General features: G+C 40.9%; 2 protein-coding genes across 2 annotated transcripts; one reads left to right on the top strand and one right to left on the bottom strand.

Annotated features, from left to right (window-relative positions):
- Positions 1-5,458: 5,458 nt before the first annotated feature.
- On the top strand, positions 5,459-11,151 carry pak6 (p21 (RAC1) activated kinase 6; the record flags this gene model as incomplete). Its single annotated transcript, XM_079262158.1, has 8 exons — positions 5,459-5,662; positions 6,998-7,666; positions 8,190-8,723; positions 9,135-9,268; positions 10,286-10,412; positions 10,486-10,611; positions 10,724-10,858; positions 10,984-11,151. 8 exons carry the CDS (start codon positions 5,459-5,461, stop codon positions 11,149-11,151), a joined length of 2,097 nt encoding a protein of 698 aa, XP_079118284.1.
- Positions 11,152-12,990: 1,839 nt separating this feature from the next.
- ankrd63 (ankyrin repeat domain 63) lies at positions 12,991-14,592 on the bottom strand (the record flags this gene model as incomplete). Its single annotated transcript, XM_079261556.1, has 1 exon — positions 12,991-14,592. One exon carries the CDS (start codon positions 14,590-14,592, stop codon positions 12,991-12,993), a length of 1,602 nt encoding a protein of 533 aa, XP_079117682.1.
- Between the last annotated feature and the right edge of the window lie 1,632 nt (positions 14,593-16,224).

The following is a 16,224-nucleotide window of genomic DNA, read 5'->3' as shown; positions in this document are numbered from 1 at the left end:
TGTGTTTCAATGTTCACTTCCTTTTCTGTGGCCTTCTTTTTTTATGCTCTGTCAGATCTTGAGAAGATTTCAGACTCACTTTTTGATTGTTTCTTTTCTCTGTGCCACACTGCTCTGTGCCTTCTGGTTTTGACTTCCATGACTTCATTTCCCCCTTTGAATGAAAGCCTACACATGATGCATTGCTGCAAGTTATGTGACATTTCAAAGTTTTCACCATGTGTCACTATCAATAAACTGCCTCTGTAAATGTGGTTCATTTGCAACATAAACTAAAAGATAAATTGTAGTGTTCTTATATATTCAATCCAATGTCATTATGATCCGATTACTTTTTGTTCATCATATGCACTTACCCTGTAAGTTAACACCCCTTGATACATTGCTGGTGTTAAACTAACCGAAAAAGGAGCTATAGAAATTAAATCCATGTATCAAGTTTAGTCTGAAAAAATCATGCCACTGAAGGTCTGAAAAGACAAAACTATATGAAACAGCTATAACCACTTTGCAGAACGGCTTCTTTTTAACAGAGGAGGATAATTTGTACAATTCCTCAACATTCCTCAAATTTCCAAGTGCTTTGTCATGCATGATACGCAGTATCAGAAATCTTGCATGAAATATGTATGACTGCATCATGTTATTTCATGTCGCTGATTGTAGTTTATTGCATCGCATGTCATCTGTCATGCATTGATATTCAGTGTCTCCAGAGGTGACTTCAATGAGAAAACAGACATCAACATAAATCATGAACAGTGATATTATTCTGGCCAGTCACATTCAGTTAATTATATTTTTTTTCAATCCCCCAGAAGGTGAATCCATCTGTGTTTTAGCACAAATGACCATCCAAAAACTCCCTGCTGCCCCCCTTGAGAGGCAGTCTCATTGCAAAATGTCACCATAACAAAGCCGATAGAAGTGCAGCCTCGCCTGGTGGAAAAACAACAGTTATGAACTTGATGCTATCTATGCTGTTATGAAATACTTTAGATGTAGCCCCCTTGTGAGTCACTATAGCTGGATTATGTTTATACGTGCATTGACAAACACAAAAAGAGGATTACCTCATCTCCACCATCTCCCACCCTCACCTCACTATTTGACATGAATCCCGCACAAAATAAACACGTGTCTGATGCTGGAGAGGAGGGGGAGATGATGTGTACTAAAATTAGATCACTGAGGGGCTGAACGAAATACTAATCCTGCAAGCACAGTCACCTGCACATTTGCTACATTTCTGCATGCACGCTCACCATAAGAAAGACGGAAAATTTAGGGCAAATAGGGAAAAAAATCATTTGGTTGAGCTCTGGAGCACTAACATCAAGCAAATCCAATATCTCTCTTATCTCTCAATCCCCTCCCACTCAGCCACAACTCCTGCTCGGGGTGATTTCAACATGAAAGGAAGGCGAGCGTGCCCTCTCCTCTTCTGTCATGTTGTCTGCAGGAAACATATGGATTGCCTGGTTGAATTTCTGCATGGCATGAGAGGCCAAGCCACTCTGCCAGGTGAAGAAGCTCCATCTAGTCAGGGGTAAGGCTGTTATTGGATACTCATTTGGGCCTGGATTAGGATAGGATTAAGGGATGGCCCTTTGGGAAGAAATAAGGTCTGTTGGCTTGTTTTTGTTCTGGTTTTTTTTCCCACAATTTTCATGCATCTTTTAAAAATTTTATTATAGTTTTCGCTGATGTCCTGCCTGAGATTTCATTTCACAGCAACAGCATTTCGGAGTTTTTGTTGTCACACATTTGTGTCTCTTTTTTTGTTCAAGTTTTAGGAATCCTAATGAAGCAGAATTTGAAGCATTACATCATCCTTTCTGGCTCTTCATATTCCTGACAGCAGGCGGCTGAATTTCGCCTCAACACTTTGATAGATTCAAGACAAGCCGCTGAGGCATAGGGTCAAGTCTCAGCAGTTTTGAGGGATGTGACTAGAAAGTGAGATTATACTATGTGCAAGTTTGGCTCTGCATATGCTTTATTGAACTATGCAGAAATCAATAGGATGTTGTTATCAAGATAATCATAGGCTTGGCAGAGTTGAAGGGGTCATATAGGGGCCAGCTACATGGTGGTTAAAACTGGTAAATCAATAAGTGCACTAACTTTAAATTGGTTTTGCCCTGGCATGAGTCAGCAAAATATGTGCAACCAACTTGTTTTTCAGATCAGATGAACAGTACTTTTTAAAAAACTTGCATCTTGCTAAAGCTCTGTCCTCTGCTGCTTTGATACAACGAAGCTTGAAGAGGTACAAGTAAACCAGCATCCACATTTGCTCCGGTAACATCTCATAATTGCTGGTAGTGCAATTGATTTGCATATTGATTGATCTGCTTGCAAAGGAATACATGAGTGTAAATGCGTAAATATTTGCTCAGACAATGCCAGTGTCTGCACATTGACCAGTTATCTAGGCAGATAAAGTCTTGCGCTGTAGAAAGGGACAACGTACAGATAGCAATCTCAAGTTTACAGCCTATTTTCTTATTCACAAAGGAACCATATTGTTGGTTAATAGGCTTTCTGTGTCTGTGGGAGAGAAAATGGGTCTCTGTCTTTGTAATACTTCCAAGTCTGAATATAATCTCGACCCCAACTCCTTTTTAGTCACACCATAATGTCCCTGTCAGGTAGAATTAAGGTCCTCTTCCCAGCACATTATTATTTACATAGGGAGAGCACAGAGTGATACCTTTATGCAACACTTAGCAAATTAGCCTTGTGATTGACTTATCCTTGGAGGGTGACACATCTCTGCACACAGTACCCCTCCACCCTCACCCCTCTCATTCTAGCCCCCTTCCGTTACTGAGCCAGGGCTTAACTCACGTGACCAATGGGAATGACCTCGTTTCACCTTCCAGTGATCCAATGGTGTGGCTTAGTCACCATGTACATCTCATAACAAGAGTTTTTCATGCCGATTAGAGATGTGCTGGTCTCAGGGGTGGAGGTGGAGGGAGTAAAGGGGGCCATGGTGATTGCCTGCTGGGTTATGGAAGGTTGCAAAACTAATTTCTCAGCTATCACTATTTCAGTGTGCCTGATGGGAGAATAAACTCAGGGTACCTAGTAAGCCCTCTGATTCAGAATGGGATCCTGTTTTCCTAAACTAAATAAGAAGGTCTTCTTGGGTTTAGAAGGGTTTTGAGCTTAATGGCTTGATTGGCACGCTAACATGCACGTGCAATGTTGTTCATGTTAAAAAGGTGTATTATTTACCCCATTCACCAATTTAGCTTAGCGTGTAGACATGTAAGCATTTGCATGCAAACAGCTGCAAAAGCACATAGCATAGCTCACTGTAGACTGCAAATGCAGTTAGCTCCGGTCCATAGTGAAGGTCCAAAGGGTGTGTTCACACTGGGGAGATTTAGTTTGATTACAACAAGCCCTGATGCAGTTACTCCTTTAGAGCAGATCATTTGAAGAAATAGGAAACCTGTCATGCTAGAAATACAACCATATAATCCCACTTAAAGTAACAGAGGCATATTGCATTGTTTTAAAAGTTTGTTGTTCTGCCAACAAAACAAAATCTTGAATTGAACTTTTAAGTATTATGTATTTAATTAGACATCTATTGGTTTTATGGACTAGAAAGAATGTGTTAATGTGATAGTAAAGCAAGTCAGGACAGCAAAGTGGATTTGGACATTGGACCTAAAGTACAGCAAATAAGGATTGTTGGGAGGAGGTGATTATAAAATATTTCAGTTTTTATACTTTAGAAAGTAAATGGGTCTCATGAAATTCTAGGTCAGTTATGTTTTTCCCTCAAGTTGTCATTAGCTCCTGAATCTCAAAGATACTATACATAATTTAACCAATCGGTGTTTCTCTCCAGTTCGTCCTCCTGTCATTTGGTCACTTCCATCTTTAAAAAAAGAAAAAGCCCCATTATGGAACACTTCACAGGAGCAGCTCAGAAATCAAAGCTCACAGTAGCTATATTCATCTTTTATTTACAACCTATAGTTGGCTGTTTTTTGTCAAGCAAAACAAGAGGATTACTCTGCTGTAGCAGGTTAAGTTATTTTTTTGATCTTACTAGAAATCCAGAATGTAGATAAAACCACTAAGGTCTTTGCTTTTGATAGGAAAAGTTGATTGAGTTATAATAATATAGAACTATTTAAAATATATTTTTCATATAAAATGTATTAGCTTGCAAGATATTGTTTTACCTTCACTAAATTCATACCAAGCTAGTTTTGGCACGTGGTTGTATCCAAAGTGGTGTTTGACTAGCAAACAATGTATACTGAGGTGCTGTTTTGCTTCCAAACAATAGATGAACCTCTTTTCATTTAATCATCTCTCTTCATTTCCATGCTCCAGCAAGCTATAAACAAACATTTCAACAAAAACAGATCAACTGCTCATACACTGATGACAAAATCAAATTGTAATCCATAAAAGTCAGCAGCAGTCATCATTTGGGAACAATGACTGCCTGTACAAAAATTTCATGGCAATCCAACCAGTAGTTATTGGGATGCTTCAGTCTACAGGAAAAATACAGACTAGAGATGTATGATGATGTTCAACCAGCGTGATTTTTCCAGGACGTCCTCCATACTCCCAGCAACATAAAACAGTATTAATACTAATCATAAGACTTAAGTGTGAGAGATTATCTCCCAGTACAGCTGTGCAGTGAAGGAAATGAGATGTAATGTATTTAATTATTTGCCACCACTTGAATGGAAAGTAAATCTGAACATACAATAAACCTGAGTTAGTGGCTCGGCAAATGCATCCCGAGATTAAGTGGTTGCCCTCCCTGCAATCAAGGGCACACAAGCTACTAATTAGGATAGGATATGAAAGGCTTATAGAGGAGTTATGAAGGACGGCCTGCCATAGTATATTTGTGTTTGTATATATATGTGTGTGCATGAATGTGCGCTTGTGTGCTGCTTTACTAATGCACTGAAAGCCTGTGGGCGCTGGCCAGCCTGGCCGCATGCTCATCTGTAAAAGGGCACAGAGAATGAATAAGCCTTAATTGACCAGATATCCTTCATTACACATGTGCTTACAAATCCATCCGCTCTCCTTGGAGCTGTTTTCAGTGGAATAAGCTCATGACAGCCAGCAAGACAGTGGGATGTGGGACATTCACATCCCAAAATAGACTAGCTTTTAGATGAGCCATTTGAATATATTTTCTCATATGGAAACATCATCTGTTGGCAGATTTTATGAGACTACACCTGGTTAGAATGGTAAGAGAAAAAGAGTGGTTTTTGAACTGAATCATGTTTTTAATCACTGTGCCACAAGAGATTTGCTGGTATTTAAAGGACAAGATTGTAGTCATTTAATCATGTAATGCATATTATGTTTTGTGGAATTTCTTTAAAGCTGAATAATTTTCTCGACAGGAACTTTGTGAGGCAGGCAGGCTGTCGCTCTTCTGGACCTGAGGATGTTTCGCAAGAAGAAAAAGAAGAGGCCTGAGATATCGGCGCCAAAGAACTTTGAGCACCGTGTCCACACCTCCTTTGACGCCAAGAGGGGCTGCTTTGTGGGTCTGCCAACCCAATGGCAAAGCCTGATAGAAAACTTGCGAAGGCCCAAACCCATGGTGGACCCCTCCAGGATTACAGAGGTGGAGTTGAGGCCAAAGAAGGTATGCCAGGCCTTTAAATTTAATTCAGTGACTTTACAAATGAATAGTGTACCATTCATGTTTTGAAAATGATACATTTATAATGATTAGTTGATCTAAAAATCAGAAATGCCATTGGCAATACAGAGCTGTGCTGCAGATGGATACTGCTTTCTCAAAAAATGCCATAATCCTTTGATGACAGCATGAAATGACTATTCCCTTCCTCGTGTTTTTGCTTTCTTAGCTATCATGGGGCTGGGCTAATGACCCTGCTGTGTACACTGACTATACAATGTTGAATACTCACAGGGGCCACAAGATTTATTACTGCATGCAGGCAATTAATAACCATACATGGTGCCTTCCTACCGATGTCAAACAGAAAGAATAAAAAGTGCAGGAACAGCAAAGGAGATGCCTGAATGCTGCAGGCTGCAAATCTCAGAAATTCAACGCTTCACAGAGCATACTGTTGATGCCTTTTTTTGGCCCCTACAGTGAAATAAAGAATTCTGTGATGTGATGGCGATTAGTGCGGTACGACAACTGAGAACGTCAGTGTCAGCATTTAGCTTAAAGTTATAGTTTCAATTCCCTCTATATAGATACAGAACCCTCAAAATACAAAATTGCAAATAAATTTAAAAAAAAAAAAGGCCCAGACAAAGGTGAAAATACAGAAAATGTGAGACTGGCCTTTGGAATATGACTGGTGAATAATCGTTCTCATTTTAAACTATTACTATAGTATCCTTTAAAAGACAAAATCTCACCAGAGCTGTTATTTCCTGCCAGACTCTTCTCTCAGAGAGGTGCTACAGTAGGTGAGATGTCATCTGACCTGCATCCCCTGTGAAGATGTAATGGCACTGAGCCATAGAAACCAGAGAGGCTGTTGACTGACTGAACTGAACATGACTCTACCCTGAGACTGATATATGAGCCACCATGCTCTCACTCTTACTGTAGCTCGATTCTGGCAAAGCATCAAATGTTTGTCTGATCATTTTATGTCAGGGCAACTTTATGCCCTTTGCATGCCTGCCAACTATTCATACCACTTGAAAGGCCTCCAGAATTGTAATATCTGGAAACACAGTGGCAGCTGTAGAGACTCTGCTTAGTATATTTGTAAGTGTATCATCAGAACAAGCCACTGGGGAAGAACTGAATTAAGCAACTGTCTTTAAAGAATGACAATGATGTCCTTATACACATTTCCAAGTCTAAATTTAACTTGCCTCTGAGCAGTGGTTATGACACCCTTGTTATCCCTTCTAGTATGAAGCGCTTTATAATAATAGTCAAAGCATTAAGGCTGTGATAAAAAAAAAAACTTCTCTCCCCTTTCAGACCATTGTACGTGGAAGCATGATTGGTCATGGAGACTACATCGCAGCCATGATCAATGACATGAGCCGTCTGTCTGTGACCAGTTCCAACTCTTTGCGGAAAAGTAGCCCCTCAGCAAGGAAAAGGGCTCAGTCTCTGGGGAGACTTGGAGAGGTGAATGAGGGAGATGCCTACCAGTACGAGGGCTTGACCCAAGATGATGATGATGATGACGATGAGGATGCGGGTCAGGAACAGTGGAGGGACAAAGCGAGGAACATCCACAGTGAGACCAACACCCCTTATTTGGGCATGAAAAAGAGCATCACTCTGCAGCCAAATGGGATCTTACCAAAAGCCAAATCCACCTATGAAGTGGGCATTGGCTCCTTGGAGGGACCCTTACAACCCATTCAGTCCCAGAACATCACAGCGCCAAGTCACGGAACTTATATGACCGGGGAGGTGGGAAGTCCTCAGGAGAGAGTGATATGGAAAAGAGATTTCCAGCTGCCCAGGGGAATACCACCAAACCAGAGACCTGTAGCTTGTTTCTACAGCCCTGCTATGACTGTTCAGCAGCTCCATGGAGATCAAGGAATTGTCCCCACAGAGCTCCGTCCCAATCCGCCAATGTACATGCACCCACAGAACAGCCCAGGGAGGCCTTTCTCCTCCTATGACCTAAAAGTAAGCACAACTTTGAAGTGATTACATGCAGTCATACATTATTCATGGTGTGTGTAAAATATGCATATTTCTTTAATGTTATGTATATCTTTATTACTGCTCAGCATGTTTTGCATGAGTTCTGAATCCATTAAATGGAGCTGTTTTCTGTAAAGATATCATAAAGGATCATTTTATTGCTTAGGCTGTGGATTTTTAGTGAGTCTGCATTTTGAGTTTCTTTATGCTAAAAGGTGATTGAAGTTTTGAGTTTAAGTAATTTCTTTTATTCCACTGATAAGAAATGAAATGTGGGCTTTAAGTGCCTGTGAGGTTGTAAAATGTTGAAAGATGGTGTGTTTGCCAAGATCTCATCGGGAGGCTTGATGCCATACAGCAAATTCTCAACATGGGTCATGTCAGGTGAAGTGGAAGCAATCTGAAAGTGAAGGACATGATTTACATTTAGTTTTAAAGTAAGCTGTGAACCCCAGGCAGTCGGCCAACCCCCTTTCAGCTCTCTCTCTTTTCTGATATCATGCAGGCAGAGTCAACAGTGAGATACCACTCCGGTTTCCTGCCCACTGGCACCAGCAGTCCTCTTGTGGGAGGCATTAGACCTCAACGGACAGTGCGATCCTCAGCTAGCTACACTCTAGGCCTGTCTCCAAATATGGGATTGAGACCAAGTGGACCAGACCCCTTTCTCAGACACCCTGGATGCCCCAATCCTCCTTATCCCCGCCAGGACAGCCCCTCTCAACCTCGACCTTCCCCTACAGGCTCATTAGCCACCAGTCCTCCAGGTACCTGCTCTCCTGCATTCAGACCTCCACAACATCCATCACCCAGACCGCCCCCAGACCCACCTAAGGTGACACATGAACAGTTTAAGGCAGCCCTGCAGATGGTAGTAGACAAGGGTGATCCACGAACTTACCTGGAGAACTTTGTGAAGATTGGGGAGGGCTCAACAGGGGTTGTGTGCATTGCCACAGAAAAGCACACTGGAAGGCAAGTGGCAGTGAAGATGATGGATCTGCGGCGGCAGCAAAGGAGAGAGTTGCTCTTTAATGAGGTAATTAAAAAAAAAAAAGGATTCCACAAATGCAAGTAGTTCTAATTGACATGAATGTCAATGTCAACATCTGTTGTCTTAAACTCCTCAGCATGTGCCTTTGTGGCTCCAGAAGTCATTTCCAAGTTTGAGAAAATCTTCTTATTGATGCCACTGTATCCAGTTTGATAAAAAAAAAAAAAAAAAAAAAACTGCAACTGCATGATTCTTAAAGGCTTGCTAGTGCAAAAGACTAACTTACATAATCATCATCTGAGGATATATCCTTGAGAAGTACCTTAAAACATTCAGCGCAATAATACTATAAACTGCTGCACTGTGCAGTTTTAAAGCTACAGAAGTTAAATGAGAGGATAATATATGTTATATCTCTAAAGATTATATTAACAGCACGGATGTTTTGGGCTGCAGGTCGTCATCATGAGAGACTATCAACACAGGAATGTGGTGGAGATGTTCAAGTCTGCCCTGGTGGAAGAGGAACTGTGGGTAATCATGGAATACCTGCAAGGTGGAGCACTAACCAACATTGTGTCTGAAACCAGGTATTATTAGCAGCATTAAAACAGTCTTCGTCTCTTTAAAATAGTTGCATTTAGCGTCACTTACAGATGACGTATCATATTTAATAACTAAATCAACCACAAGGGGGTAGTGTGGTACTGACTATAGGTTTTTATGAGCAACATGTCGACCATCATTCATTCTTCCTGCACTCACTCTGCTGCTTTTCTCCAGGGAAAAATATTTCACTGACATTGGATAATTGAGTTTACACATGTTAGCGTATCATTTGGGCTGAAAACTTGATTCCTCAATGCTGTCATGTAGTAAACAGATCAGAAATGAGGAAAACATTGACCAGCAGCAGTGAGGTTTTTTTGTTGTTGTTTTCATTGTGGTTTGGTTTGGCAGATTAAGCTGCTGACCCAGAGGAATGAAAATGTTCTCTAAAACCAGATGATTTATAAAATTAGCCAATTGTCACAGTCAAATTGACGGTTTGTCAAAGGCTAGACTATTCCACATATTGACAGACTATCAAACAAGGAGAGTTCTGTATTTATTTTTTTTTTTTTTAGTTATTCTGGCTGCTCTCTGGTGTCAAATTATTGTTTTAGTCTCATTATAGTGAATAAAATATATCAATACATTTTGTTGTATAGTCCCAGATGAGTGTTTTCTTTGTGATAGAAGTCACATGTGGAAGAGAGGAACATTTTCTAGTTAGTAGCATTTTGTTTTACAATGTACATCTGAGTTCTAGCTGCACAACAATAGCTTTTTTTCTCCACTCTTATATGTTTATGTTGTACTTGCAAAATACAGTATAAATTACATTAACAGGGTAGAAAATGAACCTGTTGGTTTGTCAGCCGTGTGGGAGTTGTTGTTCTGAACCTTGCACTCTTTAGCATTGCCTTTAATGCGTGGTGATTCATGAATTTCAGCTCTCTGAGCTATTGAAGCTGGTAATGGAAATGTGCGACATTTTAAGTCAGCATGCATGTGTGTGATCTTGTGTGTGTGCGTGTGTGTGTGTGTGTGCGTGCTTCCTGCAGACTGAGTGACGAGCAGATTGCCACAGTGTGTGAAGCTGTTCTGCAAGCCCTGGCCTATCTCCATTCACAAGGAGTCATCCACAGAGACATAAAGAGTGACTCTATACTACTCACATTAGACGGAAGGGTATGGTGCTTTTATTTTCCCTTTTTTTTTCTTTCTCCTATCCTGTTATTCAATTTTTGTGTGTTTTCTGCAGGTCAAGCTGTCAGACTTTGGCTTCTGCGCTCAGATTAGTAAGGACATCCCAAAGAGGAAGTCTCTAGTGGGGACGCCTTATTGGATGGCTCCTGAGGTCATCTCTAAATCACCATATGGCACTGAGGTGAGGAAGCATATGATCTGCTCTCATTCACATGGAATAGCACTTGTGATCTCTGTTATATAGCTTAAAAGCAAAAAGTGTCATCCTGTACTCTTCGTTCCTTATGCAATAGGTTGATGTGTGGTCAATGGGAATCATGGTGGTAGAGATGGTGGATGGGGAACCCCCATACTTCAGTGAAACACCTGTAGCAGCGATGAAGAGGCTGAGAGATGAGCCAGCTCCCACTGTTCGAAATGTCAGCCAGGTATGAAAACAGTCAAGCATACTCACATGCACATTTTTGCTGTGAGGACATATTTTCAGGCAGCATGTCTTTTAATCTGTTGATAGCTAGTCCACAGATTTCGAATAAAATACTCTGTGTCCCAGATTTCCCCAGTTCTAAAAGACTTTCTGGACCGTATGCTGACTCGGGACCCCCTCGAGCGGGCCAGTGCCACAGACTTGCTGGAGCACCCCTTCCTGCTGCAAAGCGGCTCACCTCAGTGCCTGGTCCCTCTGGTGGAGCAGTACCGCAAACGCATGTCTCGTTGCTGACCTTGTGGGTCTGACAGTTCCCAATACCCAACTTCAGCCTGACCTGCACAGGTCTCGAAAGAGGACCAGGACCGGGTTCAAGCTCCTGATGTGCAGTCAGCTCCAGAGAAGCAGACCCAGAGAGCATTTTGCCTCCAGTGTGATGGTGGCAAGTTTGGTTGACAGACACGGCATGGTCTCGGGCATGTGAGAAGCACTTTAGGAGTGAGTTAAAGGCAGCATGCAAGTCCTCACCTCTCAACTCAGTTGGATTAGAACACTGATTGGCTTCCTGAAAAAAAAATCATGATGAAAATGGTTTAAAATAGCACCACATGCTACGTAACACACTGATAGCAGACGTCAATATTTCACATAATTAAATTTACCAAATGTGTACTACTCTAAAAATCTGTTACAGCATTTTTAGTGGGCACAATTTGCTTGCTATATAAACCTTTTAAAGCTGTTGTTAGGCTCAAACCGCAGTATCTCATTGTTACAGGAATAAAGTTATCTCTGTAAGCTCACACTGGGTTGTTTAACGTTGACAACAATTTGGTTAAACCACACTCCCTGCATGGCCAAATGGAGGCACACCTGGCCTGATATGAATGCTTGAATATGTACCAAACTGGGATGTGAAAGACAATTCTCCCTTATTAGCATTATAAATGGGTAGATAAAAGCCCAGCTGCTACTATTGGGCAACTGGAAAATCACCAGTACCTATTCCTCTTTTTCATATTTATTCTTTATTTCCAAAAGGTGTTGTCAGTTGTTTGTATGATGTGAAGTTGCAGTTATGGTTTCATAATTAAGTATGGTCTTGAAACATAAGATCAATAAATAATGTACATAAAAATGCTCAGTTTTAGGTCCTTATATCTACGAATTCACTCACTGCAGTGAATTATATGAAATTAGTTCAAATGTTAAACTCATATGTTTTACTCACTGAAATGTGAGCATCTAGTTGTGTGTGTGTGTGTGTGTGTGTTGAGGGGATGTAGTGAGAATTGCGTGAGTGTGGGTATGTGCTAGGCAACATGTGAGTGTTTGCCTCTTAAGCAATCCTCTTTGTATTGTGTCAGACTTAAATATATATATATATATATATATATATATATATATATATATATATATATATATATATATATATATATATATATATATATATCACAGAATGTGTGTGACGATATGTGTGAGTGTATTTGCATTTGTTTGCTTAGATAAAGCACACAGGCCTGGCATGTGATGCTGCAGGACAACAACCTGCTGAAAAACACTTTGCACATAGTCTTTGTATTCTGACATGGATACATGTTGACAGATTTCATGTATTTCTATTCCTGTGTGGATCATTCCTAAAAAAAAAAAATAGAATAACATGTTTTAATTTTGTATAAATCAATAAATGATGCATACTGACTCCAAAACATTGTTTGTTTTTTCCACTGACACACACACACACAAATACATGTTGAATATAATGGTATTTTATTATATGTATCATGTGTTCAGCATAAATACACAATAGATTAATATATGCAAGCAAAATGCATTTTTTAAAAAATACATCAGCACTTTTATTACATTCAATTCCATTTATAAATATTTCTGAAAAAAATTAAGTTTCTGGATCTCACAGACTGACATAAGGTTAATTATACATCATTTTAAACGTAAAATAGCAAAGATTAACCTTAAACCTATTTATTTTAATCAATAAACATTGAAAAAACAAACACAGTCACAAAAGCAAATAATTTTTCTCAGTGTATAAACTGGATTTCCAAGCATTTAAACTGGACAGTAAGCTTTTCAGGTGTAAAAAACAACATGAACATAATCCTTTGTTTAATCAAGGTTGGACTGCGATGAGTAGCTTTCAAACTCACACTTCACAGCGCTGATACTGTCAATACTTTGCTGACTGTTGACCTGCTGGTGTGTGTGTGAAAGAGGGAAGGTTTCAGAGCGGGACATCCGACCTCTTCCATTTGAAGAGCCAGGCGAACAGTCTGTCACCATCCTCATGAACTCTGGTGCTGTGAATCGACGCAGCAGTCTGGTCCCCAGCCCCACGAACCCCGGGGCACGACTGGGGATCTTCTCTGACTCCATCTCTCCTCTGGCGAAAAGTAGTTTATGTCTTGTCGTCGAGCCAAGGCTTCCCCTCTTCTGCTCTCTTTTGCCTGATGGAGCTGTGTCACTGGCCTCTTCATTGTGTGATTTGACACTCTCTTGGAGTGCTTTCACTGGCTGACCCTTGCTGTTTAAAAGAGGTTTTGGCACTGAGACAATTTTGTTGCCATTGCTTGTCAGGCCCCAGGTGTTCCCTTGACATTCCATCTTGTCTATCAAGCATCGCTCATCTTGTAGTGAGGCTCTCTTTAATTTGCTGGCTGACAGGCTCATGTCACGAACGTCACCCTGATAGGATTGCTTTCTGCTGCTCAGAAGGTCCAGGTTAAATGACTTTGCTTTTCCCCAGAGAGGAAAACTCTCTGGCATTTGCTCTGGAAGTCTTGCTTCTCGGCTGACATCTTTCTGGCTTTGCTCAGAAAGAGAGTTCAGGATTTTTGGCCCCCTCAGCTCTCTAAGCTGGCAGTTTTGCATTTGTTTGGCAGTGAAGAGAATGCTGTGATCCCCTTCAGTCTGGCCTTTGTCTAGCTGTGGTGGCAGAGCCCAGCTGTGGCGATGATTGTCCTCTTGAGACTGGCTCCGGGGACATCTAAAACGGTTCCACAGTCCATTGCTGTCTCCAGGTTTTAGTTGTCTCTGAAACACTCCTGGCAATTGGTCCTCATTTGTCAGCTGCTTGGAGAACTTCTCCAGAACATGCCTGGGGAGTCTGTTGGGCAGGCGGCACTCTCCTTCACCAGTGACCCCCATTTCAACAGGTAGATCATCTTTGCTAACTTTCCTGCATGGGAAATTCAAAATCTGTACACACTGGTTGTGACCAAAGAAGTTTGCCACCTCTATGGCTGAGTGTCCGGCATTGTTGGTCCTGTCCATCCTCAGTCCCAGTCTTTTAAAAGCCCTGACAAGGAACTCAAGAACCTGGCTGTGTCCAGAAAAGGCAGCATACATGAGAGCACTGTTACCCCAGGTGTCAGAGACTTCTGGATCAGCACTGAACTGCACAAGAAGTTTGACAACATCTAGGTGACCCATCTCACAGGCGTGGCTGAGGGCTGTTCGGCCATCCTCATCCTGGCAGTTAACATTTGCTCCTTTTTCCAGAAGCAGCCGGGTGAACTTGGTTCTGGTTCCAGAGTCATGCAAGCAGGCAGCGTACATAAGTGGGGTGCGGCTGTTTTCAGTCTTTGAGTTGATGATGCGTCCATCCAAGGCATCCAAGATGAAGCGTGCAAGGTGGACTTTACCACCATGCATGGCATCCAGAAAAGTCTTGGTACCTGAGCCCTGGCGCAAATCTTTTGGCCGCATCATTCTTGAACACCCACTTGTGGACCAGAGCCGACAAATAGGGAGAGGAAGTGTGCAGCAAGTTGTCTCAAGCTCACTGTAATAGCAGTGTAAGACTCAGAGAGGAGCTGCCAGTGTTTTTATACCTCCCTCTCCACATGCCCTCCCCACGTTGCCTAGGAAACAAACGTCTGAGGACCATTATGCACTGGCAGCATCCATTCAGCCCAAGCACTCTCTGCCCTGGAAAGGAATAAATGCTATATGAGCAGAATAATGACTCAAAGAGAAAAACATGGTCAGTGTTTTTCATGTGAGAATTGTGACAGTAACTTAAATGCATCATTGTTTGCGGCAAATTAACTCAACAATAATATACTGCTGATGGAACAGAAGAATATAGAAGAAGAGATCCTGAGATCTAAGTAAATGGGACTTTACTGTAAAATCCCAATACTGACAAGATTGTTAACAGTTTTAAAGCAAGAGTGATTCAGAGTTTAAGAGCTCTGTTCAAAGGAAAAGAAAAAAGAGAAGGAAAATTACTTTTTTTTTAAATCTTCTGTTATATTCCCATCTTATTATCTTAAATATTCCTAACTGTTTGCACTTTATGTCGCCACATTCAATACCAAATAATGATGAAGTGCAATGAGATGAAATTATGCTGCTGTTTGTGCTGCAGGTTTCTTAAGATTTCCCAATCATTACCTGAAGTTTTTTTTTTCTTGCTAAGGTGAAGATAAAGCCAATGCATTCACAGCAAAACTTAAATAAAAACCTTCCAAAATAAAAAAGAAATAAAATGGAAAAAAGCTTAAGTTCACGCAGTGAAGAAATACTCTCCTTTCTCTGATTTGGATTGCTTTAATTACATGGCTCTACAGAGCAGTGTGCATGACAATATCAGCATCTGCCGCTTTTTGAAATAAACATTGAAAATCGCTGTTAAATGTCAATGTAATTATGAACTGCTCCTCTAAATATAACCAGTGAAGTATATCTCTGTTTTATATGGGATGCCAGCAGGTAGCTCTTCTGTTGTCGTCTCTTTTGTATGAATTAAATGATAAATTCAGTCTTTAACTTCTTTAAATTGCTGCTTGCCTTCACTTTCAACACATGGCTTGTGACAAAGAGCCTTCACACAGGTGTTCTCCCCACAAAAGCAGCACTTCATTTTAATTCCTAATATAAATCTCAGCTGGATTGAAACTGTGCCGACAATGGAGGTAAGAGAAGCATTACCTGGATTCCCACCCTGCTCAACATTCACCATACGGCTTCATCAAACCCTCAGCGGGTCCTTCATGTGCCGCTGTGAATCATGTACTCATCTAAACATGGCTGAGCTTTGACAACAGATGCTTCTTCCTGGGTGGCTTAAGCTACTTTGGTATTTCTATCTTTAATCATTGTTGTATTGTTATCTCAGCATTTTGAAACAAGGTTAATCAAGTCCAAAACCTCAAAGTATTAAGGCATCCTATGGTGGAAATACAACCATGTTTAAATTTTATTTATGTGTTAAATGTGCTAGCACAGTCACAAACAATAGCTGCAGATATTGAGTATAACTACACGTGTTCAATACTGTTGTCATGAATAAAAAAGGAAATGGTTCTGAAAAAAATATGATTGCAAAAATGACTGGTG

The sequence above is a fragment of the Telmatherina bonti genome, assembly GCF_933228915.1.
Source record: "Telmatherina bonti genome assembly, chromosome: 22".
NCBI classification, from domain to species: domain Eukaryota; kingdom Metazoa; phylum Chordata; class Actinopteri; order Atheriniformes; family Telmatherinidae; genus Telmatherina; species Telmatherina bonti.
Note: the sequence above shows the minus strand (reverse complement) of the source record. Positions and strands in the feature narration are given on the sequence as shown.